The 27,934-nt window shown below is 35.9% G+C and overlaps 1 protein-coding gene across 5 annotated transcripts; it reads right to left on the reverse strand.

Annotated features, from left to right (window-relative positions):
* Positions 1-720: 720 nt before the first annotated feature.
* On the reverse strand, positions 721-27,928 carry AZI2 (5-azacytidine induced 2). Of its 5 annotated transcripts, none has more exons than XM_026057286.1 (8): positions 27,804-27,928; positions 20,246-20,475; positions 18,318-18,443; positions 17,896-17,995; positions 15,826-15,974; positions 12,082-12,143; positions 7,138-7,253; positions 721-3,137 (listed from the first exon to the last, which is right to left on the reverse strand). In XM_026057286.1, the coding sequence occupies exons 2-8, from the start codon at positions 20,468-20,470 to the stop codon at positions 2,731-2,733; spliced, it is 1,185 nt and encodes a 394-aa protein (XP_025913071.1). In that variant the 5' UTR covers positions 20,471-20,475; positions 27,804-27,928; the 3' UTR covers positions 721-2,730. The 5 variants fall into 5 exon arrangements, with proteins under 5 accessions (XP_025913071.1, XP_025913072.1, XP_025913070.1 ...); XM_026057287.1 differs by lacking the exon at positions 27,804-27,928 and adding an exon at positions 27,249-27,352; XM_026057285.1 differs by lacking the exon at positions 27,804-27,928 and adding an exon at positions 24,285-24,305.
* Positions 27,929-27,934: the final 6 nt, after the last annotated feature.

Raw genomic sequence — 27,934 nt, forward strand, 5'->3', positions numbered from 1 at the left:
CTTTACTACTGATACTTCTGCATTTAATTTGCTGTCACTGTGATGAAAAGCTTTCACTTCTGAAAAATGGAARAAGCACTGTAAGCCATCAGTGGTGTGGATTTAAATGACTTTCTATCTTAAGTCAAAATTTGATTGTATGCTTCAGACCAGATGCTTCACAAGCCAGCTAGCTCCCAAGTGACTTCAAATCTGGGGACTTCCTTTTCAAGTGTTATGGTTTGGCCACAGCAATGAGTGATTGGACTGGAAATCCTGCCTACAGAAGGCCCTCATCTCTCACATGTCAGAAGTCCTAAAGTCCYTCTCAGCAAATGTCACTTTGCTTCACTGCTCCCTTCTGTAGMACAGAAGATAAGCCAAGAGCAGACAACAAGGCCCAGGAATTCTCTGGCACAAAACAGAAAAGCTTCATTTTTAAGTTTTCCTTTCCAGACATACAGGCTGACAGGGCACCTTTTGACACAGTAGTGAAACCCCAGGAACACTCTGTGGCTTAAAGTGACTAAGACCTTCAGTTTTCAACATCCAGGGGAATTCTTTTCTCAGAGGGCATCAAAGCAGTCTATGAAGGATATTCATCTTCTTCCTAAATGGATGAGGATGAACCTCAAATCTAATGCTTTGTATTTGGAATGACCTTTATACACAATCAAGAAATTAAAACCGAGTAAACACTGTTGTGCCAAATACCAGAAGGACATTTATAAGTGAAACCCATTTCAAATAAAAATAAATTTATTTAAAATCTTACACAGTAGGATTCCTTCATTGCACAATTCAAAGTATTAATCAGATTGATGTCTGTTGGATAACATTACTTTAAAAAAATCTTTGTAATGAAGGGAGGGGCACCTCAAAAAGTAAGTTATATTAAAACTAGATACAATATAGTCTATGCAGCCACATGAGAAATGGTTTCTGCCGCTTTGTTATTACACAGGTAGTTGGTTCTATCAGCTAAAGCCTAGTGACTTGGATTTGTTTTATGCATATTGGGTTTTGTTCTATTACTTTGCAAGAGATTGTACTCCCCTGAGTCAGCTGTGTTCACTGGTCAGAATAAACTCCAGCATCTGGTACCATTTCCATTAATCACAGAGAAGCCCGTATACGTGAGCAAGATAATAGAAAGATAAAAACAGTATCTGGTGAATGGGAAGCATTATTTATGTATGCTGTTCACTAATACAGTAGAAGGTATCTGAAAGATTCTTTCAACTTTGATAGACAAACTCAAACACAAGAAGATGGGCATCATATGAAGTACTTAATCCACAGGGAAGAAAGTGTCTGGAACCACACAGATCATGTAGCACCTCAGCTAGGTAACACTTTTACAGTCCATCACTAATATGGCTATGCTACAGTCATAACTTTGCTGTTTATTTGCAAGTAATTTTAAGATAATTTGCTACTAAAGAGCTGTGAAATTAATTTTTATTAGACTGAAGCTGGACCTGTGAAGTTGAATGCTTCACCCTCCACCTGTAAATAACAGTATTAATCAACTTCCCCACCCCTGATAAGTTAGGTATCAAAGATCTAAAATACACAACATTTTCCTTCAAGGTATTAAGCAGTCAAGGCATTTCACTTAACCCTGTTATATTAAGCCAGWTATCAAGCAGAGCAGTTTTTTTTAAAAAAAATTAAGCATAAATTGTATTTGTCTAAAAAAAGTTCTTGGCTTAAGAGAAAAAACAGAAGTATTACCTGGACACTCAATCTATAAAGCAGGCAGCTGCAATTCAAACAACTTTAGTTTCAGTGGCATATTAAAGATGCTGCAAGAATTATTCTTACATATATCAACAATGCTAAAACATCTAGTCTGATTAAATTAAGGCTTTGTTTCTTTAATGAAAGAAAAGTTAGCAGCCTTAGCAACCACACAAATAAAATGTCAAGGTTCTGGTGATGTGCAAAGGAGGCACAATAAAGATAACTGCATTGTGAATAGTATGATTCTGTGGCAGGCACCATTGTGCGTAGAATAAAATCAGTTTCCTCAGTATGAACTGAAAGAAAGCTGAACATCTAAGATTTCTAACTTTCAGCATTACTTATGACCCTTTATAGTTCACAATAAGGCCCATAATGGTGCAATCTAAATGGTATAGCCTGGGAATACTTTTTCCTTTGCCATTATCTAATATAAAATCAAGGTTTTGAAAAAAAAATCTCACTATTTGGTTTTATAAAAATCACACAAAAATGTATTTCTAAACCAGAGGAATCAAGAAATAATTGAAAGGAGGGAAGGAGAGATACTCAAATTCTTTATCTTATGTCTTAATCTGAGGAAAAAAAACAGTCAAAATTTAGCTAAGAGCTGTTACAACCAACATAGGATACCAACTATTTTCTTGAGAATATACAAATAGCAAACAAATAAAGGACTGAACTATTTTGTCTTATTCCAAGAACTAACTTTTCAGTGTAATTTTCTGCAAATGCATGCCATTAGCAGTGAAAAACTATCTAGGCCCCATGCTAGATTTGCTTACATTTACATTATACCAGCACAGCTTTAACTTCAAGGAACTTGCTCCTTAATTTACAGCAGAGAAAGACTAGGCTTTCTGTTTTGGAACTAGAAGAAAAGGAAGGAGGAAAAAAAAAAAAGAGACTGTTTCAGCCAATTGTTTTCCCTCTTTAAAAAGTTCCAGCAGTAAGGTGCCTATTCAGAACCACTCTAAAAATGCTCCAGTTCATTCTAAAAATTGCTTAACTCTTGTGCAGGCAATTTTGATTACACTGATCCAGGTAATCTGCTGGACAGTTTAACAGGGATGTTTTGTTTTTCATTTCCCAAAACACATTCTCATTAGGCTTTGGAGGACTTGGGAATACCCAGGAATTATCTTCCAGAGAGTTCTTTCCATAAGAATGGTGTTCCTGAAATGTTTTACCATCAACTGGAATAGGTCTCTCATCTGTCCATGCTTGCAGAGTCACTCTTTCAGATGGGATTTTTACATCTCTCAGCGGAGGGAGGGGTACAGCATTGCAGAGTATTTGATCATTTTGTGAAAGAGATGTTTTTTTATAGACTACCCCAGATGTAGTCAAATGCAACTTCGTAAGGTTCTTCTCCAAGTCTTCAACACACTGTACTGGTGCAGAAGAAGCAGCTGAAGAAAGATAAAAAAATTAAAATTACAGTTATTTGCATAGAAGAAAGAGCATTTTTATATTCTCTGAATATACTGCAGTATAGCAGACATTACAACCAGTGTTTTCAAGTTACAAACTTTTAAAACACGTTTTACTTCAGTAACTAAGTTATGAACCAAACATACTAACCCTCTCATCAGACTTTGCAAGGTGAACCAGAGGATCCTGAAATCACAATGTCTAAAATATATGCAACACCAAGGAAACTTCCAAGCTCCTACTCAAACACAGATGAACTGATGAATCTTTTGATAAGAATGGAATGAATGCTGAAACAGGGACGATTTTCAACGTGCTTGAAAGAACTGACCAGACTCAGAATATTGCTTACATAGAGCATGCTTCTTCTTACTTTACTGATTCTTTTAACAAGTTGCTTTCTCAGACTGCCAAGAACCTGAATTCCCACAGTCCATGGAAGAGCAAGAGGGAAATGCATGGTGTTCACAGGTTCTCTGTGTTCCAATACAATCTGACTTCTGAAAGTAAAGCTACAGACTGCAATGTTCACCCACTTGAAATTCCAGGGGAGTCTTAAAACATGCCAGGAAAGGAAAGACTTTGAAAGAAAACAGCACCTACCCAAAATGAAAGATCTGCATCTCCAACACAGATCTGAGGAAACAGCCTCATATACTCAGGTCAGGTTTTTGCAGTGATACTTTACATGAATGGAGTAGGTAAATGATTCCTACAGTTAAAGGAACTCGCACCTCATGGGAAGTTTCCTAGAATAGCTACAAATCTTGAGTATGAACTCTATTTTGTAACTCTAGTTGTTAAGGGACACAAAGATGAGCCACTATCTTGGTCAAAGTATGCAATTTCAGCTTGTCACTAAAAATTAAAAAAGACAGTACCCAGTTTACAAATGTCAGCAAAAAGCATTTTCCAATAGCATGTTCATCACACCTGAAAGATCAAGCTAAAGAGACTGATTTGGCCTCTTTGTGCTAACAGGTGTAAAAAGCCATTTGGGGTCTATGGACCTTTAAAAGTTCAAGAAAAAATGGAATCTGCTGTAACATATTCCAAATATTATAACATTAGCATCAAAGTTGGAAAAAAAACCTAGTCATAATTAATCCGTTAAGACATAAAAGAAGTTTTACTCTCTATAATAGTTACAACTAAGCTTTCTAATACCTTGGCTATTTGCAGCAGCACAGCTTTACATCTTCAAAACTGTATGGCATTACAGCCCCCTTGAGTGAGAGAGTCAAAGTTCACATTAAATATTTCAGGTGTTCAAATTAAAGAGTTGTCTAAGATAGAAGGCCAAGAACAGAAACAGGATTCTTTGATGGGAAAGAAATATGGCCACTTAAACAAGGCTGTCCTACATTGTAAGTAGGTTACACACAGTACATACAATCTTTATTTGTTTTAAAGCAATGGCCAGAAGACCAAATGAGTACTGACGCCTTTGAGAAGTTCTGTGAAAAAGAGCTACATACTTCTGCAGGCATGTGGACTTGTCTGAAACCTGTATGTAAAATGAGAAAAAAAAAAAAACAACACATGCACACACACATCCAACAGTGCACCTAGGGCTTGCACTTGACAATTCTGCAACAGTCTAACTGAACCAGTTCAGGCCAGAATCAAGTAACTGAAATATTGTGACAACTTGTGTGCACTTGCACAGATAAAAGGTCCATTCTAAGTTAGCACTCTGAGAAAGAACTCCTCCCCCCCTTTTCTTTTTTTCCTTTCTGTATTACAGACTGTCTACAGCTAAACAGTAAAAACAGGATAAATTTGCTGCCATCAAGGTATGACCAACTATGGCAGCTAAGCAAAGAGCCAGCGCAAAAGCAATCCTTGGCATCTTTTTCTGGATATCTCGAACAAGTATATAAACACACTCCAGATAAGAACTAAAAATCTCTCTACAGTCTCAGTTGTTGAGATACCTGAAATACTTTAAGAGACAGTTTATACAAGTATACAAGTCAAAGTAGTATGTAGTTTTCAATCTTAAATTTGTTCATGCTCTACCTGCTAAAAAGTACTATGAGGCATCAGGCAAAAAAAAACAGGCTGGGTTTCACATACTTTGTTGAAAAGGACTTTGAAAATGCAACAAAAATCCATGAGCACATGGATACCTATGATACACATCTGTTGAAAATGCCTTCTTACATAAACGACCTTTAAGTAGAATCCACATGGTAACTGATACTGTCTTGATATCAAATATACAGCAATGAATACTTTGTGTTTTGCAGATTTAACTCTACATACCTCAAAAGATTATGCATACTTAAAAAAATTTTTTTTATAGCAGGATCTAGTTTCTATATGGTAAAGATAAAACCTCAAATAGCCAATATGACAGGTACAGGAAGTGGAAATTTTAAAGTCAATTCTATCCCATATTTTGCAAAAGTCAAGATTCTTCTATACATTATCATTACAGAAACATCTGCATTGCATTCTTTAAATGACATTGATAAACAAGGTAAACAAAGAACAGTTTTAATTCACATCTTAAATCCACAAACTTATGTACTTTTGAAAAAAAAAAATCATAGAAAAAAGCCTACAGAGCAAAAGCAAAAAAAGCAAACAAAAAAACCCCAAACAAAATAACCTTTGTTTTCCCATCAATCAATATTGCCTTTAATAGCTATGGATGTACAAGTGCATTAGCAAATGCAAAAAATTAGACTATTCACCAGGTAAAAGAAGGGAATAATCAGTACTCATGTAATAGAAAGACACAATTCCAAATTAAAAATATATACGGAAATACAGACAGAAAGATCCTACATTATCACAAACCTTGGCAGACTTAAGGATTAAAAACTCATTCAGTTCCCAGTTTCTCTGCAGAAATTATTTGACAAATGTGTCTTATATCATAATTGTAGGAACACTGACTCACCTGGTAACAACATGACCAAGTCTACAAGATGTGTTGATGGTTTATCAGCCAAATACCAGACAGTGATCATTAATCACTGCTGGCCACAGACAAAGTCCGTCATTGACCTGGAGGCAAATCCTATCATTAGCTCACTGAGCCAACCAAAGCTATTTAGAGACAAAGTTATCTTCATCGTGTACTGGATAAGGACAGAGACCATCACCATACACACTGTAACCAAATTCAGGGTCTTGAACCAGCATCTCTCATATTCTGAACACAATAAATACCACAATTCAAATGAGCAGAAAACGAAGAAGATAACATTGGCCCCACAATATTGATAGTCTGTCAGTTCAGTATTTAAGAACCATCTCTTGTAAAGCATTTGGCTTGAGAGAAACATATATACGAAACAGAAGAACTATCTGATGAACTACTCACTGAAATTATGTACCACACTTGCACTATGTGGAAATTATCATTTTTCCCTTAATTATTTGCAAAGTGGCAGCAGAATTAAGCGAGTTTTGCAGCATCAGTAGTCTGACATTCAGAAAACATCATCCTGCATAGCATTTTACTAGAAAATACAAGTTTTCTGAATGCTATCATAGAGAAATATACAATTGTAAGGCAATTTCAGTCTGTTAAGGTCTAGTTTTAAAAGGCTGCCAAATGAATACCTTATATATCCTATACTGGGAAAATAAGACTCTGAGAAAATATGTTGGTTTTTGTTTTTTTAATACGAAGTAGTTGTGGTAAAAGGTCAAATACGAGTAAACTTAACACCTCAGCCTTGTGCACATAAGCAACACTTGACTGAGAAAAAAGCCACAAGGGGAACAGAATACAGTACTGAAGAAAAAACACATCAGCAACACCTTTATGTGTGAAGTTGACCAGTATGAGACAGAAGCAAAAGCAGAAAATGGGTAGGCTGGAACCATAATATAGTCTGGCTTATCAACTTCAATTGATGAGATTCTGATAAGATATGATAGCTAGTTTCTTTTTAAAATGGCACAGCTTAAATCAACTGTTTGTATTTGTAAGGTCTGTTCCTGCAAACACTGACTTGCCTTTCTTGGTCGCTGTTGGATTTGTTTTCAGCTTTCGTAGAACCTCAGCTTGCATTTCAGTCACTAGGTGCAAATTAGACATTTCTCTCTTCAGTTCCCAATATGCTTGTTGCACACTTTCAAAACAGAAATTTTTTAAAGTTAAATATTTGCCATCTCTAAAGCATCCTCAYGCCTAGTAACAGTTCCAAGGCTAACTGAGTATTAACTGTTAATTAGTTGTTTTTACTTGAGATGTACTGTCAATTTTTATTAGGGTAACATAATTCAAAATGAATTCAGCAATACTGATAATTACCTTAAATTGAAGGACATTTGTATATCATATTGGACTCTTACATGTTACAATGTATAGTACATATTAACATACTAGATAATACTAATAATTTCAAGTTCTCCAAATGGAAAAACATATTAAGTATATTCTCCAATTTCATTATTTGAAAGTAACCATCTTCCAGTAAAATTAGTAGTCTCAAAGGAATACTGTTTTTTTTAAATACATTAAATGGATACTAGACTGTAAATAAGGTGGAGTATTAACTGTGAATTGCTTCTGATAAATGACCACACACTGTCATGTTGTAATCCTAGTCATGTTAATCGATCAGTCTTAAATATTCAATCAAAATCAGCATTGACTCTTTACACCACTTTGCTACAATGAATTTAGACTAGATACCTGAGATCCAAACTGAACACACATACAGAGAGACCAAGTTAAACTAATTCAACATACTATTTCATATTCAAGTAATCTAATTCATGTTAATATACTGCCTTATTAGACAGTATAAAGATTAGAGACACCATTCATTTTATGATAAGATAGCATAACATGAGAAATATATTTAGCAATGGCAGCACTGATCCAACTCCAGCATTGGAGTTTCAGGTTATTAGCTGGTAAGATAACCAAGAACAAAACCAGAAAAGTCAGCACATTCAGACATTTCTTGGTAAAAATCTTAAGCAAAGTTTCACTGAACACCACATTTATGTTGATTAATAATTAACTTATTTCTCTTTAAAGAAATAAGGGTCCAGTTACTTCAACATAAACATGAAATAAGAAGTTTTTATACTTAACATCCTACCAAATCACATTTATGAAAAACAAGTATCATGGATGAGACTTTTCAGAAGATTCATTTCCTCCTCTCTATATTCACCAAAAATATGTTTATCCGATAACACGTTCAGTACCTCAAGCTATCTGTGAGACGACTAAGAGCAATTAAGTTACAGAACAACCGTATTTTCAAATACGCATTTATATAGATTTCTACCTATCTAAAATAGCAGTTTAGGATCATTCCCTCATTAAATCTCTGTCACTGAAGTGAATGTGTTCGAAAGTAGTGAGACACAGCATTGAGGCAATTACCCGCTTCTGTAAGTTAGCCAGTGCTAAAAGAAGTTCCCTTAAAACAAAGAAGTTAAACAATATCCTTTCTTCTGTGCACAGAATATTTCCTCAGAACACAGAAATTCAGATTCAAAAAAGTTTACTGAAGAACCCACAGGAACCTGACAGTTTACTAGGTAATGTATTAGGTAGTGGAAATTCTGACAGATGAAAATCTAACAATCTCAGCACTGATAAATTAAGAAGTTTAGCTAAACCTGCAGCTTCTTACYGCAGAATTCACTTGACTCCTTGAACTTTTAAATAATTTCAAAAATGTCGTCTCATTAAGTGTCATCACGTCAACTTATTTTATTCACGTTTTTTCAATCTCAAAACTAAGATCAAACAAACTTTAGTTATATCAAAACAGAACTGTCCAACATTCAAACATCATATATTGAAGTGGTAAATGTAAGATCAGCTCAGTGTTTGTCACAAACCGAAAGGAAAGTGCTTGGGTGAATTTTATAATGGGAGTTTAATTCCTTGAAAGACAATCTTGCAAATGGATGTAGGTATCAGAATTTCACTTAAATCACCTACAAAGTATTCTAACTTTTTTTTGTAGATACTGGCATATGATCCATTGCAAAGTCACTAATTTTCAAGGGAGTTACAACTGAAAAACAAGGATTTCCACATGCTTGGAAGTATACCCTATACTGTCTTCTAACAAACATGAAACATATCATCACCTAATCACTTATCTTTCCTTATGTGCTTATGTATTCTTCACAGTGTACACTCTGCATGGCAAAGTAAGACATTTTTATCTACAAATATTCTTCATTATTTTTTCTTCCTGTTTTTCTTTTAATATAAAAATACATTTAATCAATCTGATCACATTTTTTAACTATTACAATTACTGCAATAGGAACACAAGGAGAACGTATTAATTGCAAGTATCTGTGAAACAAATTTACAATATTTTATTTTGCTAAAATAGTTCCCTTCCTGAAACGCATAATCTGAATATACATCAAAATATATATATATATATACACACACACACACATATATATGTATATTACACAAGGAGATTTTAGAATGATCACAAGTAAATCTGCAGCAAAGTAGACTTGCAAACCAAGAATCTGAAGTCAGATTTGCAGGCTACTGACAAACATGAAGTAATTATTTTCCAAACAGGTAACTAACTGCAAATGCCTCCTTCCCTCATAAGCAGCAGAATTGATTACTACGGCAAATGTTTTGCATAGGAGCTTTTTCAAGTGTTTTTGCACAGATTTTTGTATGGGCCTATTACTCAGTATGCATTACACATTCATTATTTATATTATATCACAACATAAACTACACTGTACATATGCTAATTCAGATGGCCACAACCTGAAAGTCACTTTTTGGAATAAATTTGTACTGGAAGATCAAAGAAATAACTGTTTTACCTTGAGATAACACCTTTTGTTCAGATGTGTAAGACTGACTATGAAGCTCCAGGAGAAACCACAAGAAGTGCTAGCTAGCTATCCAGTCAAGATGAAAAGTGAAAAGCGTAATTGGGGCATAGTGTGTACAATGTTATCATTATACCAGAAACCATATTAAAGAAATATCTGTAGTGTTTTCTTTCAGTGATTGATTTCCTTTCCCATCTCTTGACTAACAAGTAAGCCACAAGATATTACTCTAAACAATCTCTCATTATGAAGGACTACTCTTCCCTCTTGTGGAAAATCATATAAGTACACAAATAAGCGTAACTGGGTATAAGAGATGCAAATAGTAATTTATTTCTGCAAGATAAAACATTTGGAAATTTTAATACATTCATGAAATGCTTTTATTTTGCACAGATAAATAACTACCGGATAAATTTCCTTCTTCTTTTTTAAAAATAATACTACACACATATGAGACAGGATAATACAGGGGACCATACCATAAGCACAGTTATTCAGCCTGTATTATTTGAATGGCTACAAAATGAGAACAAATACTTTATGATATGTTAGCATTTTTCAGGGAAACTGCTATTTCTTTTAGCAGACAGAAGACAGGATTTAAATCTTTCTTACTTCCTGTTTACTTGAAGCAAGGAACACAGCCCAGCACAGTGAAAGGATAGGTTTGTCCGCTGCACACTCCAGTGATCCTCCCAGTGATGGGGATAGCTAAGTGTTACTGATTACTTAAAAAAGGAGTAGAGTACAACTTTGAAGACTTGTGCACTAATGAGGGAAAACTCTAGAGTTCCAAAACAGCTCCAGAATTGCCAGCCTCTTTTTATAATCAATAGAAGCTGAATGTTTCTCTTTCACTTCTACTGTTTGCTTAGATATAAGCAGAGAAGGGCAATATACAGCAATTAGAGTAAGTCATGCTATCTTAGTATTTATTATATCATCTGCAAGCTGAATCACCACAATACACCCTAAAGAGCTAGTTACAGCAGGCATTTTAAGATTCAGTCAATGCAAAAATATTACAGCCCACAGATTTTTGCAGAACATACTCCATAAGTATCTTATACCTGAGCTTCATGCACTTAGGCATTCTGGGGAAACACTTAAAAGCTACTGTAGAACGTCACCTATAATGCCCTATATCTGTTTGACAGCTGAAAGCTCCTCTGCTCTTCTCATTTTTATTGTTACCCCAAAATTTGAAGATTCTGGGTATAAAATCATGGGCAAAGGTGTACAGCAAGATATCTTCACCCAGATTCATTCTTAGCAATCATGGGCTTCTGAAGAGAGATGAGTATGGTCATTGATGAAAGTGCTGATAAAGATAATACTAAATCATACATTGTGAAATAATCACAATATAACTGAAACCATCTTTAGAAAAAGTAGCTGTTATGTATTCCATTCCTTTTCTCACCTGAGCATAATCATGGCTTTGGGAGTTTTCTTTTATATTCTTTCCCAACCAATGCCAACCTGAACCTGTCTTGATGGATCATTGCCCTCCTAATCGCTTACTTCATTACATTAGTCCTAAGATTCATAAGAAACCAGACACCAGCAGAGGCAGATCTAGTCCTTTAAAGGGTGAGATCACACAATGGCTCCTCAATACTAAAGAAATTTTAAAGGAATAAAATGTCTTCTGGTAGAAATTTTATTCCATTTCACTAAGTAAAATACATGTTCCAACACTAAACAAGAGTTTTGAAGCTACCACCTACACAAACACAAAAACCTCCACATGTGCAGAACTGTGAAATTCCTATGGCCAAGAGCAGACTCAGAAGTTAAACTACCACCTCCTCAAGTCAACTGATTATTAAAAAGCCAATTTTTAAATCCAAGATAATTTAAGTCTCATTTTCTGTACATCAATCTGAAGATGTAAATGTTTTCTTCTTCTCACTATCATCCTGGTCTATAAACATAGAAAAGAAAAGAAAATGACAATGCTTTTGATAAATGGAGTATACTTGGGCTTGAAATTTATGTAGATTGAAAGACTTGTTTGTACATGCTGCAAGAAAATCTACTAGTTCAAACAAACATTTCTCAATAAACTAATAATAAAACACAAAAGCCACTCGATTTTCATACCTCTGAACGTTTTGGCTTTGAAGAAGGTCTCCATTTAGTGGATTTTCTTCTTGAGCCTGGTCCTGCATAACAGTGAGGGGAAGGGAGGAGGGACAGGAAATGAGCAGATGAGTACAGATCTATTAACTGAAAATACTGCAGTGAAACAACAAGTTATCTTGTAGTTTATATTAAAATTCAGAAGTACAGTAGTCTTCATTTTTTTAAGCTGCAGCAGTTTTCAAAATGGGCAGAAAGACTTCTACTAAGAATTTCCACTTAAAAATGCTTAACTTTACCTACTTAATGAGTTCATGCCTGAGCCATGCTTTCCTGTAAAAAAAATAGCATGGGTAATCTTCCAGCATGCAGATTCTACAAGTCTAGCCAACAAGCTTCAAACCAGCCATGATTCTGTATTCTTGGCAGCTGAGCCCCTGGAATTTGTGCTTCTTTGAAAAGCACAAATTGAGGAAGGCTGTTAACTCCCAAAGAGTTTGGCACATGTTTTAAAAAAGAAAAAAAAAAAAAAAAGTAGTAATCAGTCTTTCTCTTGTTCATTCCCTGTCCCAGGATATAAAGAACTTTTAAGTTACAACAAACTGTTTCAGTATAGATTTAATTCCACGAGTTATTTTTATGTTAGAACATAAGTTCTCCCTTAAGTCTACAAGATGCTTGAAGTGATACGTACAAGCAGTCTCACTGAAGTCAACAGGACTGTTAACAAATCAGACGCTGTGCTTACTTCAGCGATCACTATCTTTGTGATGCTTCTATTTTAAGTTTTCATTCATATCCATTTTTTTCCTGTTCCCTTCCTACTACACCTTTATCTCTAGCCAAACCTGYTACCTGAATCTAACTGTTACTGTGGTTTCATGATGGCCTATTTTAATTTCAAGTAACTTGCTGGTACAGCGCACAGATTATATTCAGCTACAGTGCAAAACCTGAATAAGAGTATCTAAAATAGAGAGCTCCTGAAAACATTAATTTAATTAAAAACAATAAAAAGGAAAATAGCATCTGGGTTTGAAACAATGCTGACCTGTCATTGCCCATTCATCATATTTCTGTGTGTTTCACCTGACAACTCCCCCTACCTTTTGAAGATTTTCCCACCATTTGTCAAAGAATCAATTTCAYAGATCAAAAAACTTCCAGCTGCACTACATTACCCCACATTTGAAAACTTGTTCATTTTTATTTCTTACATTGACCAGTTATCAGGATCAAAAGAGAAATGATATATTAAAAAAAAGCTCTTCCTTGAATTCCCTCTTTACAAAGGCTACTATTATAAACATTATTTAAACATTGTCATGTCTAGTATTCTTTATGAACATTATTTAAGTCTCTTCTTTCTTGTAGCATTCACTCTTGCAACACAATCTGCAATCCTTAATTATTTATGTGGCTTTTACCCTATTCTATAAAATTACCTGGAAACACCAACACTGCACACCAGTTACAGTATGTCTTCAAAATTTACAAGTTACTGAAAATATCATTAAGAACCCCAGACGCAAGTGAAGAGAGTCAACAGTAACAAAAATTAATAAAACACCTCCCATGTCCATGTAACAGGCTTTATCCCCACCTAGTGGAAAAAACACAGACTAAACCCAAGACAAGACATTTGATGCAGTTAAGCGTGTCCACGTAAACTAGGAGTGGAGCATGAGAGCGGCAGATCTGTGGAACCACACTCAGTACTGAGGACCCAACGCTCCAACTACGTRTGCTTTGAGAGCACCTACGGGAAGGACGTCACTTCAGGCTAGCTCTAGTCTGGTCTCTGGGTGCCCAGTATAGGTTGGGGTGCATCCTGACAGTTTCATCCACAAGGAATCCAGTTCCCATACTCCAGACTGCTCCATAATGCAAGGCACAGTAGGCAGCAATGATTAGGAGATTTGCTTCAAAAGTACATTTCTGCAGTAATTTAAATGTGTCCATAAGAAAGAGTCAAACAAACATTCCCAAATTAAACCAAATCCTGTTTGTAGGAAGGGTGATGGCCATGCAAGGATTCTATTTGAGAGTCCTACATACCTTAAATATTGACTCATTCAGAAATACTACAGGAATCAAAAATCTGATAATCAGAATGATTAACAGCCATAAGGAACTTAGACCATCAGTAACAATAAATTAACCTGCCTTCCTGAAACAATCACATTTACAACTTTCAGACATACTGTGCAACTTCAACATGACTGCAGAGTCCTAGAGACTGCCATCGTACCTTCTACCAAAGCTAAGGTGTAAGGCAGTAGGCATGCACTAGACACAATGTTTTTATAGCTTACTTTAATGCATTTTATTACTGTTAAACTACCTTGACATTCCTTTTTGAGATCCTAACCACATCTACCATATACTGTAAGTTTCTCAAAACAGCTGCCCCAGAAGCACCAGGGAAGGGCACCAAAAGACGTATGGCAAGACTTTGGAAATGAGTTTCATTCCAGGTCCTAAATGGGAAGTGTTCTGTAGTGACCATATTTTTTATGCTGCATTTTCTCCAAGCAAATCATCTTCCACAAGCCTTTCTCCCTACCCCAACACCACTATAGCTCCTTTTTACTGTCCTATCCCAAGACCTGTGGGACTGAACAGAGGCAAAAAAAGTGGACACCGTCTTTACCCTTAAAATATACTTGACTGATTCATCTTGGATCTCCTTTTATGTATTATTATCCCACTTATCAGTTCCACCCCACAATTCCTGCCTTCTCATCCTGAATTCCTCATCTAATTTCAGGCTTCACAGATCTCTTTCACTCAATCTCTGCATGAGGAGTCAGGGATAAGACAGAGACCAAGTGGACATTTTTACTGGTTCCTTCAACGTCCTTATAACCTACTTGTACAACTAGTTCCATCCTCTTCTAGTTCTTTACATTTTCATGTTTTCTCTACTCCCAATTCTCCTTCTCCCACTGCCACTGTCAGTGCTAGTTTCAGACATTCAAATCCTACTATATCTTTCTGCTGTTTCAGCTATTTCCTGTGGATATCTCAAGGTAAGATCCCAACGATCAGTTCTCTGGTTCTCATCTCTATCCAGRTCCAGTATAATCAGTTTACAAAATGCCAGCTCTGCCCCCCCTATAACTGTGAGAAGGAATAGGCTCAATTAGCCTTGCAGATTTACCATACCTAAAAACTATTCAACAAGATGAGAGATACTCATGCAGATAGAATCTTAAATTTTTTCATATGCTAAGGGAAAAGAAAGGAAAAAAGAAAGAAAGAAAGAAAGAAAGAAAGAAAAAAAAAGCACTACACTGACCATGCTTGAACTTGACCAAATTTGCAGGGATCCCCTCCCCCCTGGTTAAAGAATGCATCTCATTACAAAAAATCACTTCCCTGACAAGCTTCGTGCCACTACCCCAAAGAAAAGTGCTAGAGCTCCTTAAACACAAAGTTCATGAGGTCTTTACGAAAAGCATTTTATCATTCCCTTAAGAAGCTCAACCCAAGACAAATACCAGCACAGAACACTTCAGTCTGAATGGCTACTTAAAAGAAATTGTAAAGCTTCATTTTCTGTTGCTTATAATGGCAACTGCTGGGAAATCTCACCTGTGTAAGCACGCTATTTCCAAGAAGCTAAGCTTAATTTTACTAAGATGGTCATTTTTCACTCAGTTACATACTTGTTTACCTTCTATTTTGCCCGAAGAAGGGATTTAAGATAGTATTATAACACAGTCAAGTCTATTAATAAAATTTCCTTAAAAATAAAGATACCTTCTGCTTGGATTTTTGCAGCTCCTTTCTGAGATTGTTGCACTCTTTCTTGAGCTTTTCTAGATCCTGCTCCAGACTGTGCACTTTCAGGTCACTGTTCAGCTTCTCTATTTCCCAGCTAGACTGAGTACTATTCAGATTTTTCATCACTGTAAGAAGACAAGCAAGACAATCAGAGTTCAGTCTCAGTTCAAGGAATGTGACTCAATACATAAGGTTTCACCTCTCCTTTCCTAAACAGTTTCCATTAATCAGCTTATGCCCTACAAATCCTCATCCTGAAGAAACTGCTATCAGTCTGTAACAGCAAAAAAAATAGTAACACTGGTGAAGATGTTGGCAAAAAAAAAAAAAAGTTATTTTCTGAGTTCAAAGCACAGAGCCCTACTTTCCAGGAATGTTGTGGAAATTTTATAAAGAAAAAAAAAAGCATTAACATAAAAAGTCACTGAGAAATACAAAATTCAATTGCTGGTGAACACTCCATATAGCTACTAACTTTCTTACTTCTTACACTTTGAAAACATAAGCCTTTTCCCTCCAGATTTATAGTGTTACCTGATTTACCCTAAATTTTTTCCAATTTTGGAAAGCAAGTAGTTCCAAACAGAACAGCAAAAAATACTATCAAAACAAAAGGGTAAAGTCTTGAGGTTACATATGCCTTTGTATTAGGCAGAAAAAAATTCACATGCACGCTATACTAAGAAGCAACATAAGATGATCCTAACATCAAGTCAGCAGTCGAGGAGAAAAAAGAACATAATAAGAAGAAATCCCCCAAGTTTTCAAGTCCATAGTACACACTCTGCAAGATTTAATAATTTACACAAGCCTAAGCTACACAGATTTTTCTTAAGTAATCAGAGCCATGGTTCAAAGCCCACTTAGATTAAAACTGATTACTAAATAACACTTGAAATCACCACATTTTCAGAGCTCTCTATCAACTCAGCACTTACATCCTTACACCATGATGTCCTCAACAATGGTACTGCTGCTAAGTGTGGTCTGTTATTGTAGGTTCAAAAAAAAYTGTGCAGTGGAAGTAGCACATTACACGCTTGAGGTCCTCATGGAAAGTAATGCAATTCAAGCATAGCAAAACTTACAAGCATCTTTCAAGTGATAGCATTTGTACAGAATCTGAAGTCCAGGATATATATTTTCACATCTCTAACTTTACACATGCAGATGGCATATTCTCCTTCTCTTTTTTATATAATAGTGCATTAATAAAGACTTTTTATAATGTTTTATTTTACATCTACACAGTGCTCAAACAAATTCACTAACAGGAGTTGGATTTCAGAATTGCCAACACACACTGTGTTTGTTCTTCCTTCCTCCTTCCAGCAGAGGCACTACCACCAGCATCTCTCCCCCCCTTCTCAACCTCCAGCCTTTAAAGAGTTGTTGTCCACCACAGCTACTGCTGTATCTTCTTGTACCTGTCATATCCCAACAATGAGACACAGCACTATACCAGATTATCTGCAGGTACCAGAGGAAGTGGCAATGACAGGGTAGTATTTTATATTTGAGCAAGTATTCTCCCTGCCCTGCTCTGGGAAAATGGTGGTGGGGTCAAGATAGATTCAGGTCCAGCCTGCAGACTAGCCAGTGCATTATGTTGATCTAAGAGACAAGCAATAGACCTACATTAAAGCACTATATAGTATTAATGGTTTTGTTAGCACTTTCTCTTATTTAGAGATGTACCTAGATGTGTACATTCTGCTATTGCAAAAACATAAGTTTACTGAACAGTATTTCTAGATGTACGTGACTAGCCTATTGAACTGTAAGGTTGTGCACCTTTCAAATTACTAGAATAACCTGCAGTGGAAAATCACAACAGCCTCAGATCTTTACCGTGGAGTTTCTTGCCTACAACAATCTAACATGCATGCCACCATATGCCAGAACAAACATATGCAAGCTTGAAGTTCCTCATTACAGTGTATAGCTCTCTCTATACACAGGCTTAAACCTCCTGATGTGCTGAGTTCACAGCATAACCACTAAAAGTAGTCAACATATATTAAGATGGAATAACCAGATATGTACCTTGTTGAGTTTCCACTTCAGTTCTCAGTTGTAAGAGTTCTACCTCTTTAGACTGCAACTGCTCATTCAAGTTTTTCAAGGATTCTGAAGTTTCTTTCATCTATTTTCAGAAAAAAAACTTGTGAAGATTTTTTCTATCATATCTGCCAATTCAACTTTTTTTTAAAAAAAAGAAAGAAAAAATATTAATTCTTTCATTGATTTGAGGTGCCCTTCTAGTATTAGCCGAGCCCAGTAATAAAATTGAGACACATGAAACTATTGTTATTCTTATATAAAATATCACCATGTACTTTAAAAAACAAAATGAGCAATAAAACAAATACCACTGATCTTCAGCCAGTAAAATATATTCTTCGGTAAATATTTACTAACTATGCTGTACTTCCATAACATGCATTTAAGTCATTAAACAGTCATACCATTTTATCCAGTTTGTTTTTCAGACCATCTCTCTCAATGCAGGCCTCTCGATAGGCTTGGTAAGCCTTATTTACTTGTTCACGTCCAACAGAACTGCACTCCTCTTCCAGTCGGGAGCCAATGAGCTAAAAGTTTAACAAACAAAAGAAATAAGAACTTTCCTGTGTTATATTCAGAATAGCGAAATTCAGTAAGTGCAGCTAGTTAATATTTTACAGCCTGCAACATTGAACTAATAGTTTTTATGTTTTTTGGAAAATAAATTCAAATACATTTCATATGGACCAAAACTTTACATAAGTGCAATGAAAGCTGTCTGTAAATTCTGCAGATCTCTAACCATACTTAGGGCTTGCTAGGAGTATTTAAAAACCATCCACAGACCAAGACTACTCACACTGACAACTCCTTAATCATATTTTTGCCAAGTTTTTAAAGATGTACAAACTGCTTTTTGGAAAAAAGAGTTTTTAGCATATAAAGACATGACATACAGGAAATTCAGAGCAAACTGAATATAATTTTTATTAATGAAACAAAGATTGCTAATAAAACATTGATTTTTTTTCAGTGTATTTATATGAGAAAAGCCAAAGCAATTTTCTTTCTTTTTTTTTTTTAATTAACAAAAAACTATTGACTTCCAAATCCACTGCTATCTCATTGAAGGGGCAGCTGCTGAGGTAAGAGGGACAAGGGGGAATAAGCACTACCTACTAGACTGTCATGAAAGAGGGCAGCAGAATAATAACACATTCTGTATTTTTAATAAAACAGCAAGTCTGTAAAAGTTCAAATTACATCTGTCTATATAAAGAGTTATTGTTCATTCTGTTTATCCTGCACACTTGCTTTAAAAATACAGAGGAGGTTAAAGGCATTCAAGCATATCTAACACAAATATTTGTGAACTGATTTATAAACTTTTTCTATCCCCAGCATCCTCACATGACCTTATACACAGGAAGAGCTCAGCAAGTTTTGGGCAAAGTAAATTCTGTCAAATTGGTCACCAGAAATTCCAGCATAAGTATTTCCAAAATATGCTAAACATGACTCAAATTCTTCATTCTAAGGACGAAAAACAATACACATATATTTAGATGTTTTAAGTTTTTAAGAGTCAGTAGCACATACTTAGGACTCCGTCCTAATACACTTCTCACTTCTAACTATCTTATATTAATAAGAAACAATCCATTAAAATCAAGACCTTTCGCAATACAAAGACACTACTGAATGATTTTTATACGTTTAGCAATAGTTTTCTTTACTTGGGGAGTAACAACTGCATCATGATCAATTCTTAGATGTAATGAACTTTGCTACACTAATGCCATGAGCAATCACATATAAAAAGCAAATTTTTAGATTAAAGTTTTAGAATTACTGCATCAAATAGTCAGCCAACACTTTTATGTTAAGCATTTTAACTTTGTATTTCATGTTTGAGCTGGCTATTAGCTATACCTAGTTAGATATTCTCTACCAACCAATTTTTCCTGATGATGTCAGTATGTTAACCCCAAGAGATTCTTTTAATAGACAATTTATGGATTCTGGCAACCTATGGACTGGGCACTTCACTGTTCAACAACACTAGGCTAGATGACCCCAAGTTAATAAGTACTCTAAAGAGGCAGATGAGATGCAGTAATGATCTAATGCAACTACACTTCCTTCTGAGTCAAACTGGTATCTTTGCATGGCACTACTGCACTGGATCACACACACACAATAAGAATCAAAAAAAACCAGTATGAGATAACTGGACTACCAGAGGAAAAAAATGTGTTTCATTTAAGTAGGTAAGGTAATTTACCAGAATTTTTTTTTTTAACTTGGAAATAATTAATATCTGCTCTGCCATCCAAATATGAGAGCAAAAGTAGCGCTACCAGAAGGTGGTCAACTGAATTTTTCTTACCTTCTCTTCCAGAATTCTCACTCTTTTCTTTAAGAAGGAATTCTCCTTCTCTGTCTCCTTTAGTCGTTTCTTAATATCTTCATATGCAGTGACAAGAGCAAAGTGTGAGGCCACAGACTCATCTCCACTATAAGATGAAACAGGAACCTCGCCATCTCTCTTGTGAGTGTTGTCTGCTTTTTCATGGTTCAAAATACAGATGTCATCTTCTACCAACTCCTCCATGACAGCTGTTTAAAAAGACAGGTAAGACTAAAATTTTCACAAAGATAAATTCACCAGGAGTATCCAGTTTGAAAACCCTCAGAAAAAATACTGCAGGGTGTTTTGTCTAAGTATAACAAAGCTGAATAATTAGGAAATATCTTAAACTTGCAGAAAATCTTGAAACTCATTTTACATTGAAAGTCTACTATTCAGAAAAGAAACACATCTTGCACTTTTACTTTTGATAAAAATCTTTGAGTACATATCATATTTATGAACTCCAAAATTTCCTTCTATTAAGGCTTAGTGCCATTCTAGAATGTGGCTGGTACCAAGTATTTGAAACTCCAAAGGAATATCCTACTACAGTTTTTGTAAGTCAGCACTGAACTATAGTAAAAGAGGTTATTTTATAGTTGTAAGGAAGCTACTAATTACTATGTTTCCCAAGCACAAGTGCCAAAAGGAAGGTATTTCTTTTGATTAGTTCTTGAAAGCAAATATTTTATACATTTCGCAAACTTTAAAACAGAACCTTAATGCACAATAACAGATCATTAAAGAGGCTGAATGAGCTATTCCTTACTTACTATTCAAGTGACCATTGTATTCATGCCCAACAAAATGAAAGAAAACCCAAGACTTCAGACTGACACCATTTTCAAATAAATCCAGAGAGTAACTGGATTAAGTACACTCATTTAAAAATTTTACTATTTTTAACACTGCCATAAGACCACTTAGAGCCGCCAGAGCACACATACTTTGTAAAACAAAAAGTTGTTGATATTTTGAGATCACCCCCACTCCTCCCCTTTAAAGAGCATTTTTGTTTTTGGAAAGGAGTACTACTCTTGAAACCAACAGCACTTTTCCCACTCCCCCAGAATAAACAGACCTTTACGATTCCTAAGAGATCTTGTTAAGCTAGTCAGTCATGATCTGAAAGGAAACATCTTAGCATGTTGTATTCTAAATAGCTTTTATTTTTCTCCCATCAAAAAGTACATAAATACAGTTATTCCAAAAAAACATAGCTTAATCTTTAAACTATATATATATATAAAAAAAMCCCACACCATAGACAAGTGAGACAAAAAAAAMCTATTAAAAAACCTACAAAAAAATCAAGATAAGAGTTAATTTAAAAGAATTTTAACGATTTATCAGTAAACATCCGTCTGTTTCCCGTGCTTACTGAATATTCCTTTCATTGGGTATTTCAAAAGGTTTCAGATCTCARTCTGTAGAACTATATGCTATAACTTCGTAACATATAAGAAAAGTGCAACGACTTCTGTATTGGATAGCTGCAGRAACACTCAAAAGATAAGCTGCAATATACCTACTACCAACTGAGCTATACATTAGACATAGGGAAGAAGACTCATTAAAAAAAATAGAAGAAAGATATCTAAATAAATAAGCACAGCCCAAAAACCAAAACACAAACAACAACAAAAAAACCCAAACAGAAGAACAGTTTATCTCTACAATGCAAAAGCTTTCTGAAGTACTTTGAAAGAAAAAAATAAATGTGAAGTTCCACCTCCTGCACCTGCTCAGTCTCTATTAGAAGCAAAATAAAACATATAATCTCATACAAGAATAAAACCTGGCTGTTAAACAGCACAAGATCAGCAGCGCTCTCAAGGTCACGGTCAAATGCACACTTCACTTGGCTCTTTGTTGTGGTGTCAGGAGACAAAAACAAACAAACAAGCAAGCAAAAACAAAAAAAAACAAGAAAACCCCCACAACCAGAGATAGCATGCTCACAAATACATTTTTCTCCTCAAGGGAGTCTGTTGGGATAGTAAAATTCTGGAGAGAAACCCTTAGAAGGCTTTAAACAAAGCAGAACTGGCTTTATCTGTAAGAAAACTATGACTACATCTGTAAATTTCTAATTTTACTGTTCAGTGATAGGAATCAAAATCTAGTTTCTCTAGTATTATTTGAGGCTTTAAAAAAAATACAATCTGTAAGTAACAGAGAAAGGCTTTCTGAAACAAACCGCGTAGCAGATTATTCCACAAGTTACAACTCCTCAAATGCRGCAGTCCCAGAAGGGTTTGCAAGATGGCTTGCTGGACTCCAGCTACAAACATGAGCCAGTGTTTTATTCTGTTTAGCTTCTCCAATTCAAACAAGCTACACTTGTACGCACTATTACAAATGCCAGAGAGCTGTCACTTTGAAACACCTCAGAGAATTTTGATCTACCCAGAGCTCCAACTCTTATAAAATTTTCCCACTAACATATTTCAAGTAATATACAGAAAGGTTAATATGAATAGAACTGATGTCCATCTCAACCTATCGACAGCAAACTTTAAAATCCCACTTAACATACACATCCCACCATGAGAAAGGAATTGCTAATATTTTGTCTGTGACAAAGTATATTATATTTTATAAAATTTTCAGAATGACTCGCACAACATGAAAAAGTCTGTTTGAAAAGATTCTTATCTTTACTTCCAGAAATAAAAACATTAAATGAACATGAGTAACAGTGTTCATATTAAATGTTCATGTTTTCAGAAAAAACAACACTGTGTTCACAGGATGTAACACTAAGTTCTACCAAAAGTAATTAYGTCCACTGCTTATAAGCATGAGTTTGAATAGCGGGCACTGCTGAAGCTTTCTTTCATGTTTGCAACCCTCACATACTGTAGAAAAGAATGGTTTCCAGAAGCCACTTCCATTGTTTATTGCCACTTAATGTAAGTTATAGAACAGCTTTAGGATTTAATATATTAAATATCTTGAGAATAATATGTTTTCCCATTTCTTCCTTGGCAGTAATACAGCTTTTCTCTTCATAGAGCTTTACAAATATTAGTCATTAACGCCACAGGAGGTAGTTAAATATAAAACACATTTTACATAGAGGGAACACAAAAACACAGTTTAAATGAATTCCAGGATGCTGAGACTCTAACAGCAAGCAGATCACTGCATAGATTTCTATAGCTTGAAATCCTAATCCTATACTTTGGCCAGGAGTTGAGCTAGTAAAAGCAGGATTACATGAAATTTTTCCCAGTATCAAGCAGATTCCCATTCTGCCCCACCTTATGCTTTAAAGGAGAGCAGAATGGTTTTCAAAATATTTCTGAATGTCAGATGCAAACGAATTCCAAGATAATGTTTTCGTCATTCTTTTCTAGGCTACTAAGAGTCTGAATTATTTTAGTTTGTTCACCTCCCAGACTTTAGGGGTTTGATTTAACAATGGTAAAACATACCCAGTCTCCAGCTGTTAAGAACAGACTATAATTTTGTACTGGTATATCTTGCCTTACAAATAATGGTGTATGCATGCATGTATACATAAAAATAAAACATTAAATTCAACAAATATATTTGATATAAAGAAATCCTAAAAGGAGTTTGTTTCTCTACTGTGTTGCAATGCCCACCTGTATGTCAGAAAAGYTGTACTCATTTTTATCCTTTTTAAAGGCTTAAAGACACTCCAACATAGCACTGAAAAACAGAATTTCCACAGTTGACAACAAAAACTCCAGAGAGTATGCAGTGCATGATGCCTTGAACAGGCAAGGCTCCCAGGCTCCTAAGCATCCATTACTTTGCATCTCTCCATCAGGAATCTCAGGTTCTCAGTGATTCCAATCGTGCTTAGTCTGTTTTTCAGAGAAATATCTTCATTTATTACAGATACCTGCTACCCTTTTAGAGCAAAAGTTCTGCATGCACGCATCGCAGCAGGTACTAGCTTTGACCACTGTTTATCCTTCTCTACAGACAAAGTCCACAGCCCCACAGCACTCCCCAAGAATCCACACTTACAAGGACTTACAGTTCTGCAGTCTCAGCATACTTGACGGTCCTCCGAACTATGTTAGCTAAGTATCACTTTCAGTTTGCTGCCTCCAGGAAATGGAAAGTTATTGTCTCTAGGCTCACAAACCGCATCACTGCAATTCATCTATAGTGAATATTTGGGTAAGTCAGAGGAGCCAAATAAACTCAAAATCTCCTTAGGAACTACCAGCAAATTTTTCAAGCTCAAGCTTTTTACAATAAATAGTCCTCTAATTTCACAAGAAATAGAAAAGTGTTAAAAAGTCCATTATATGACAGAAGTGCTTGATAAATTTCACTTTCTCTTAATAGTTTCGTCCTCCAGTATCTTCACTGCTAATTTGCAGATATTATGCATCCTCATCATAACGTACTCATTTTGCCTTTCCAAGGATGCTGTCACAACAACCACTTTCCCTAACACTGGCAGAAAAARAAAAAACAGGAGACTTTGAGTCAATTAAATATTGTCTTCCAATATCCAAAGCTACTACACCATATAATCCCACCTATTATATTATCAAATTTAATTTTGAAACTAATTAGAAGCAATAGTGGAAAAGACACAAGTATGAGGAAGATGTCTTCTGGCTGTCAAACCCTTCTTCCGGCATCAAGCATAAGTTTATTCAAAGGTTACCGAGACCCCCATATGTTCTCATGCTAACATTGTCTACTACTTTAAACCAATTCTTTCCTAGTGTTTATTCAATCCCATTTTGAAGTGTTTATAAAAAACAACCATACCAACAATTAGCAAAACTAAGAGTTTTTGTTTTAATCTTCTTTTTTTTAAAGCAGACACTCCTACCTCCTGGTCATAAGCTTCCTCCTACTCAATTCAACTGTCAGGTAATTCATGTTTAATAAGTTCATAAGTTCAGTCACAAGATATTATGAAAGCCTTGTATAACTGCATTAATACTTTCAATTCTATTGCAAGCACCTCACCCATTGCACCTATGAAAGGCAAATTAATTGAATCACATTGATGGCCCTTAGTCATCCTGTAATTCACTAATACATTCAGGTTTATATCTCATTATTTCAAACAAAGCCAAACAAAAATTCTTSTTAGCAGTTCATAAGTGGATGCCTTCAAATTTTCAAGTTTCTTACGCTTCACTTCTCAAACTTCAGTTCAAGGTTTTCAATGCTTTGTTTCTTTTCCCCAAATATGTCAACAAGTTTTAGTAGCATCTACTGTTTTTATACTAAGAACACTACAAAACTATTAATTATGTGATTATATTTTAATTAATATAGTTATAATGCATATAACAAAAACATAGGATTGATTGCAAAGTTGATTCTGGATAAATCACATTAGGAAGGAGCCTCCAGAAATCCTTTTAGCAGAACCCACCATTGACTCCAGCCAAGCTAATTACTAGCATGATTCCTGTATTAATTCTGTCTTCTCCATTTTAACAAACTGGATCTCATTGCTACTTTAACTGCTTTACTGATTATGGACCCTCAATCTGGATTTCATCCGTTTAGGAAATCCTCATGAAAGAGTGAGGCCATATATCACAAGGTAAATCCACATTGCATTTCACCCCATTTTGCTCCTCATCTTTGATTATTTTTCTCAGTATCATTTATTTTACTCAAAATCTATTCTAAAGAAAACAGATACCAACAGCATGGGCAGTAATAGGTCTACACTTCGGCAATGTAGCTCTCATTTTCTTAAATACAGGCCCCTCATTTAACACTTTCCAATTATAAAGCACAATCCCCAATTCATTAGTTCTATTGATAAAATAGGAACAAAGGCTACTGGATTAGCAACTTCATGTAACAGTTTTTCCAACACTGTGAGATGACATCATACTACTCCTCCACTCTGAGTAGACTAGATAGTTTGTTCATATATTTGACCTAGTAATTTTCATGTTTACCACAGCTTTGAAAAGTCATACAGAAGACAGAGACATACTGAAACTAAATCAGAATAACTGCTGAAATTTAGATCAGTTTAAAATTATTGCTAATTTCTTTCATTTTTGCTGCACAAAGATATCACTTCATCCCTTTTTCTCTTCTTAAGATTCTTCTGCTATTTAATTTTCATTGCAAAACATAACCTAGCTTGAATCTTGGCAATCACCACTTTATACTTTCCTGTAGTTGACAAGGACTGAAAAAAATAGATAATTTTAGGTAATATGGGGGGGAGAAGGGGTTGTGAAGTAGCTAAAACTCTCATGTAATGGGATCCAGAGTTCTGCTTTTCCCAGCAAAAGAATTTAAAAGTCCTAAAGACTAAGAACCTGAGCTCTCCACTGAAAATCACTGACTTCACTACAGAGTTAATAACTCAAAATTATGCTCACTTAAGTTTTTGGGTAATATTCTCCTAGTTAAGCTCTAGTGCGATCATCTGATCAACATTTATTTTCTATTACCAGTCTTATATAAAATACCAATTATTCAAACAACAGTATTCTTGGATTTGTTTTAGTAAATACCTATGGCAGAAATTTCAGGATACACATGCCAATATATAACTGGTTTTATTAACAGCAGTAGCATTTGGTCACACATCAGTAACAAGGAAATTAAATGTTTCCCATAGCCCCCAAAAAATCTCAATCTAACAACATCAAGGAGATATCACAGAGCACCTGACCTTCAGAATCCACAGCAGACTTCATTGTTATAACAATAACTCTCCTTTCACTCCACTTTTTCCTGAATTGCCTTTCAGTATGCCGATTTTACTGCATACACACAGTGTCAGACAGCAGGGAAATTAAGGGATTCCCCCAAGCTCCTAACACCAGTAGAGCAGCTTACAGCCCAACCTGCTCTCTGCTAAATTGCTGCAGGACTGATTGAGATGATCTGAGATCAGATTAATTACCCTGCCAGGTGAAGCACCAGGATTTTAAGATATAGTTTCTTATAAACTGAAACTACCATTAGCATATAATATTATCCAAACACTCACCAGCATTCCCTCCTTTCAAAACGTGGCATGTGACAGCTATATTCCAGTCTGCTCYAATATTTCAGCACGTTTCTGTTTTCGCATCTTGCACCAATTATCCTACTTCCTCTGTTTCTTTTGCCACATTCCCCTGAATTATTGCACAAATCTCTCAACTGCTGCTGTATGAACTCATCCAGTTTTTCAGCTGAATTAGGTGTAGCCTCTTCACGAGCTTTATTGCCTACCTGAGACCCACTCCCATCTCTCGTGTTGCTACCAGGACCTTCACCCTCCCTGGGAACGGCCCTCTTTACCCAGCTATACTCTTCCTGTAGCGCAAAACCCGGCAGGGACATCACAAACGCCTCAGCAAACCTTTTCTTGCCAAGAGAACGGCTGTTTTTCACGAAAAGAAACGGAAGAGCGGCCAGACCGGCCTGAGTCCCCACAGGGGAGCATTGCTTTCCCAGGCGGCAGGAAGCCCCGTGGCCCCCTCCCCGCCCCGGGGTGCCGCAGCACGATGCAGGCCGCGGGGCAGCCCCGCCGGCCCCTCCCCCCGCGCCAGGGACCAACCTCTCCGGCCTCGCTCGGCCAGGCTCGTCAGTAACGGGCGGCCACCTCGGCGAAGAGGCAGCGCCGGCCGTCGCGGTCCCCGCTCGGGCCCCTCGGGGCTCCCATCGCTTCCGCGCCGCGGGCCCCGCCCG

The sequence above is a fragment of the Apteryx rowi genome, unplaced genomic scaffold, assembly GCF_003343035.1.
Source record: "Apteryx rowi isolate R43461 unplaced genomic scaffold, aptRow1 scaffold_138, whole genome shotgun sequence".
In the NCBI taxonomy this organism is placed as follows: domain Eukaryota; kingdom Metazoa; phylum Chordata; class Aves; order Apterygiformes; family Apterygidae; genus Apteryx; species Apteryx rowi.

Excerpts from the sequence above, each read along its gene's own strand:
- AZI2 (XM_026057285.1), bottom strand. Across the intron at positions 15,975-17,895 it reads TGAAGTGGAAACTCAACAAG|TGATGAAAAATCTGAATAGT; the intron begins GTACATATCTGG and ends GTCTTCTTACAG. Across the intron at positions 7,254-12,081 it reads CAAAGCCAAAACGTTCAGAG|TGTGCAACAAGCATATTGGG; the intron begins GTATGAAAATCG and ends CTGTTTTGAAAG.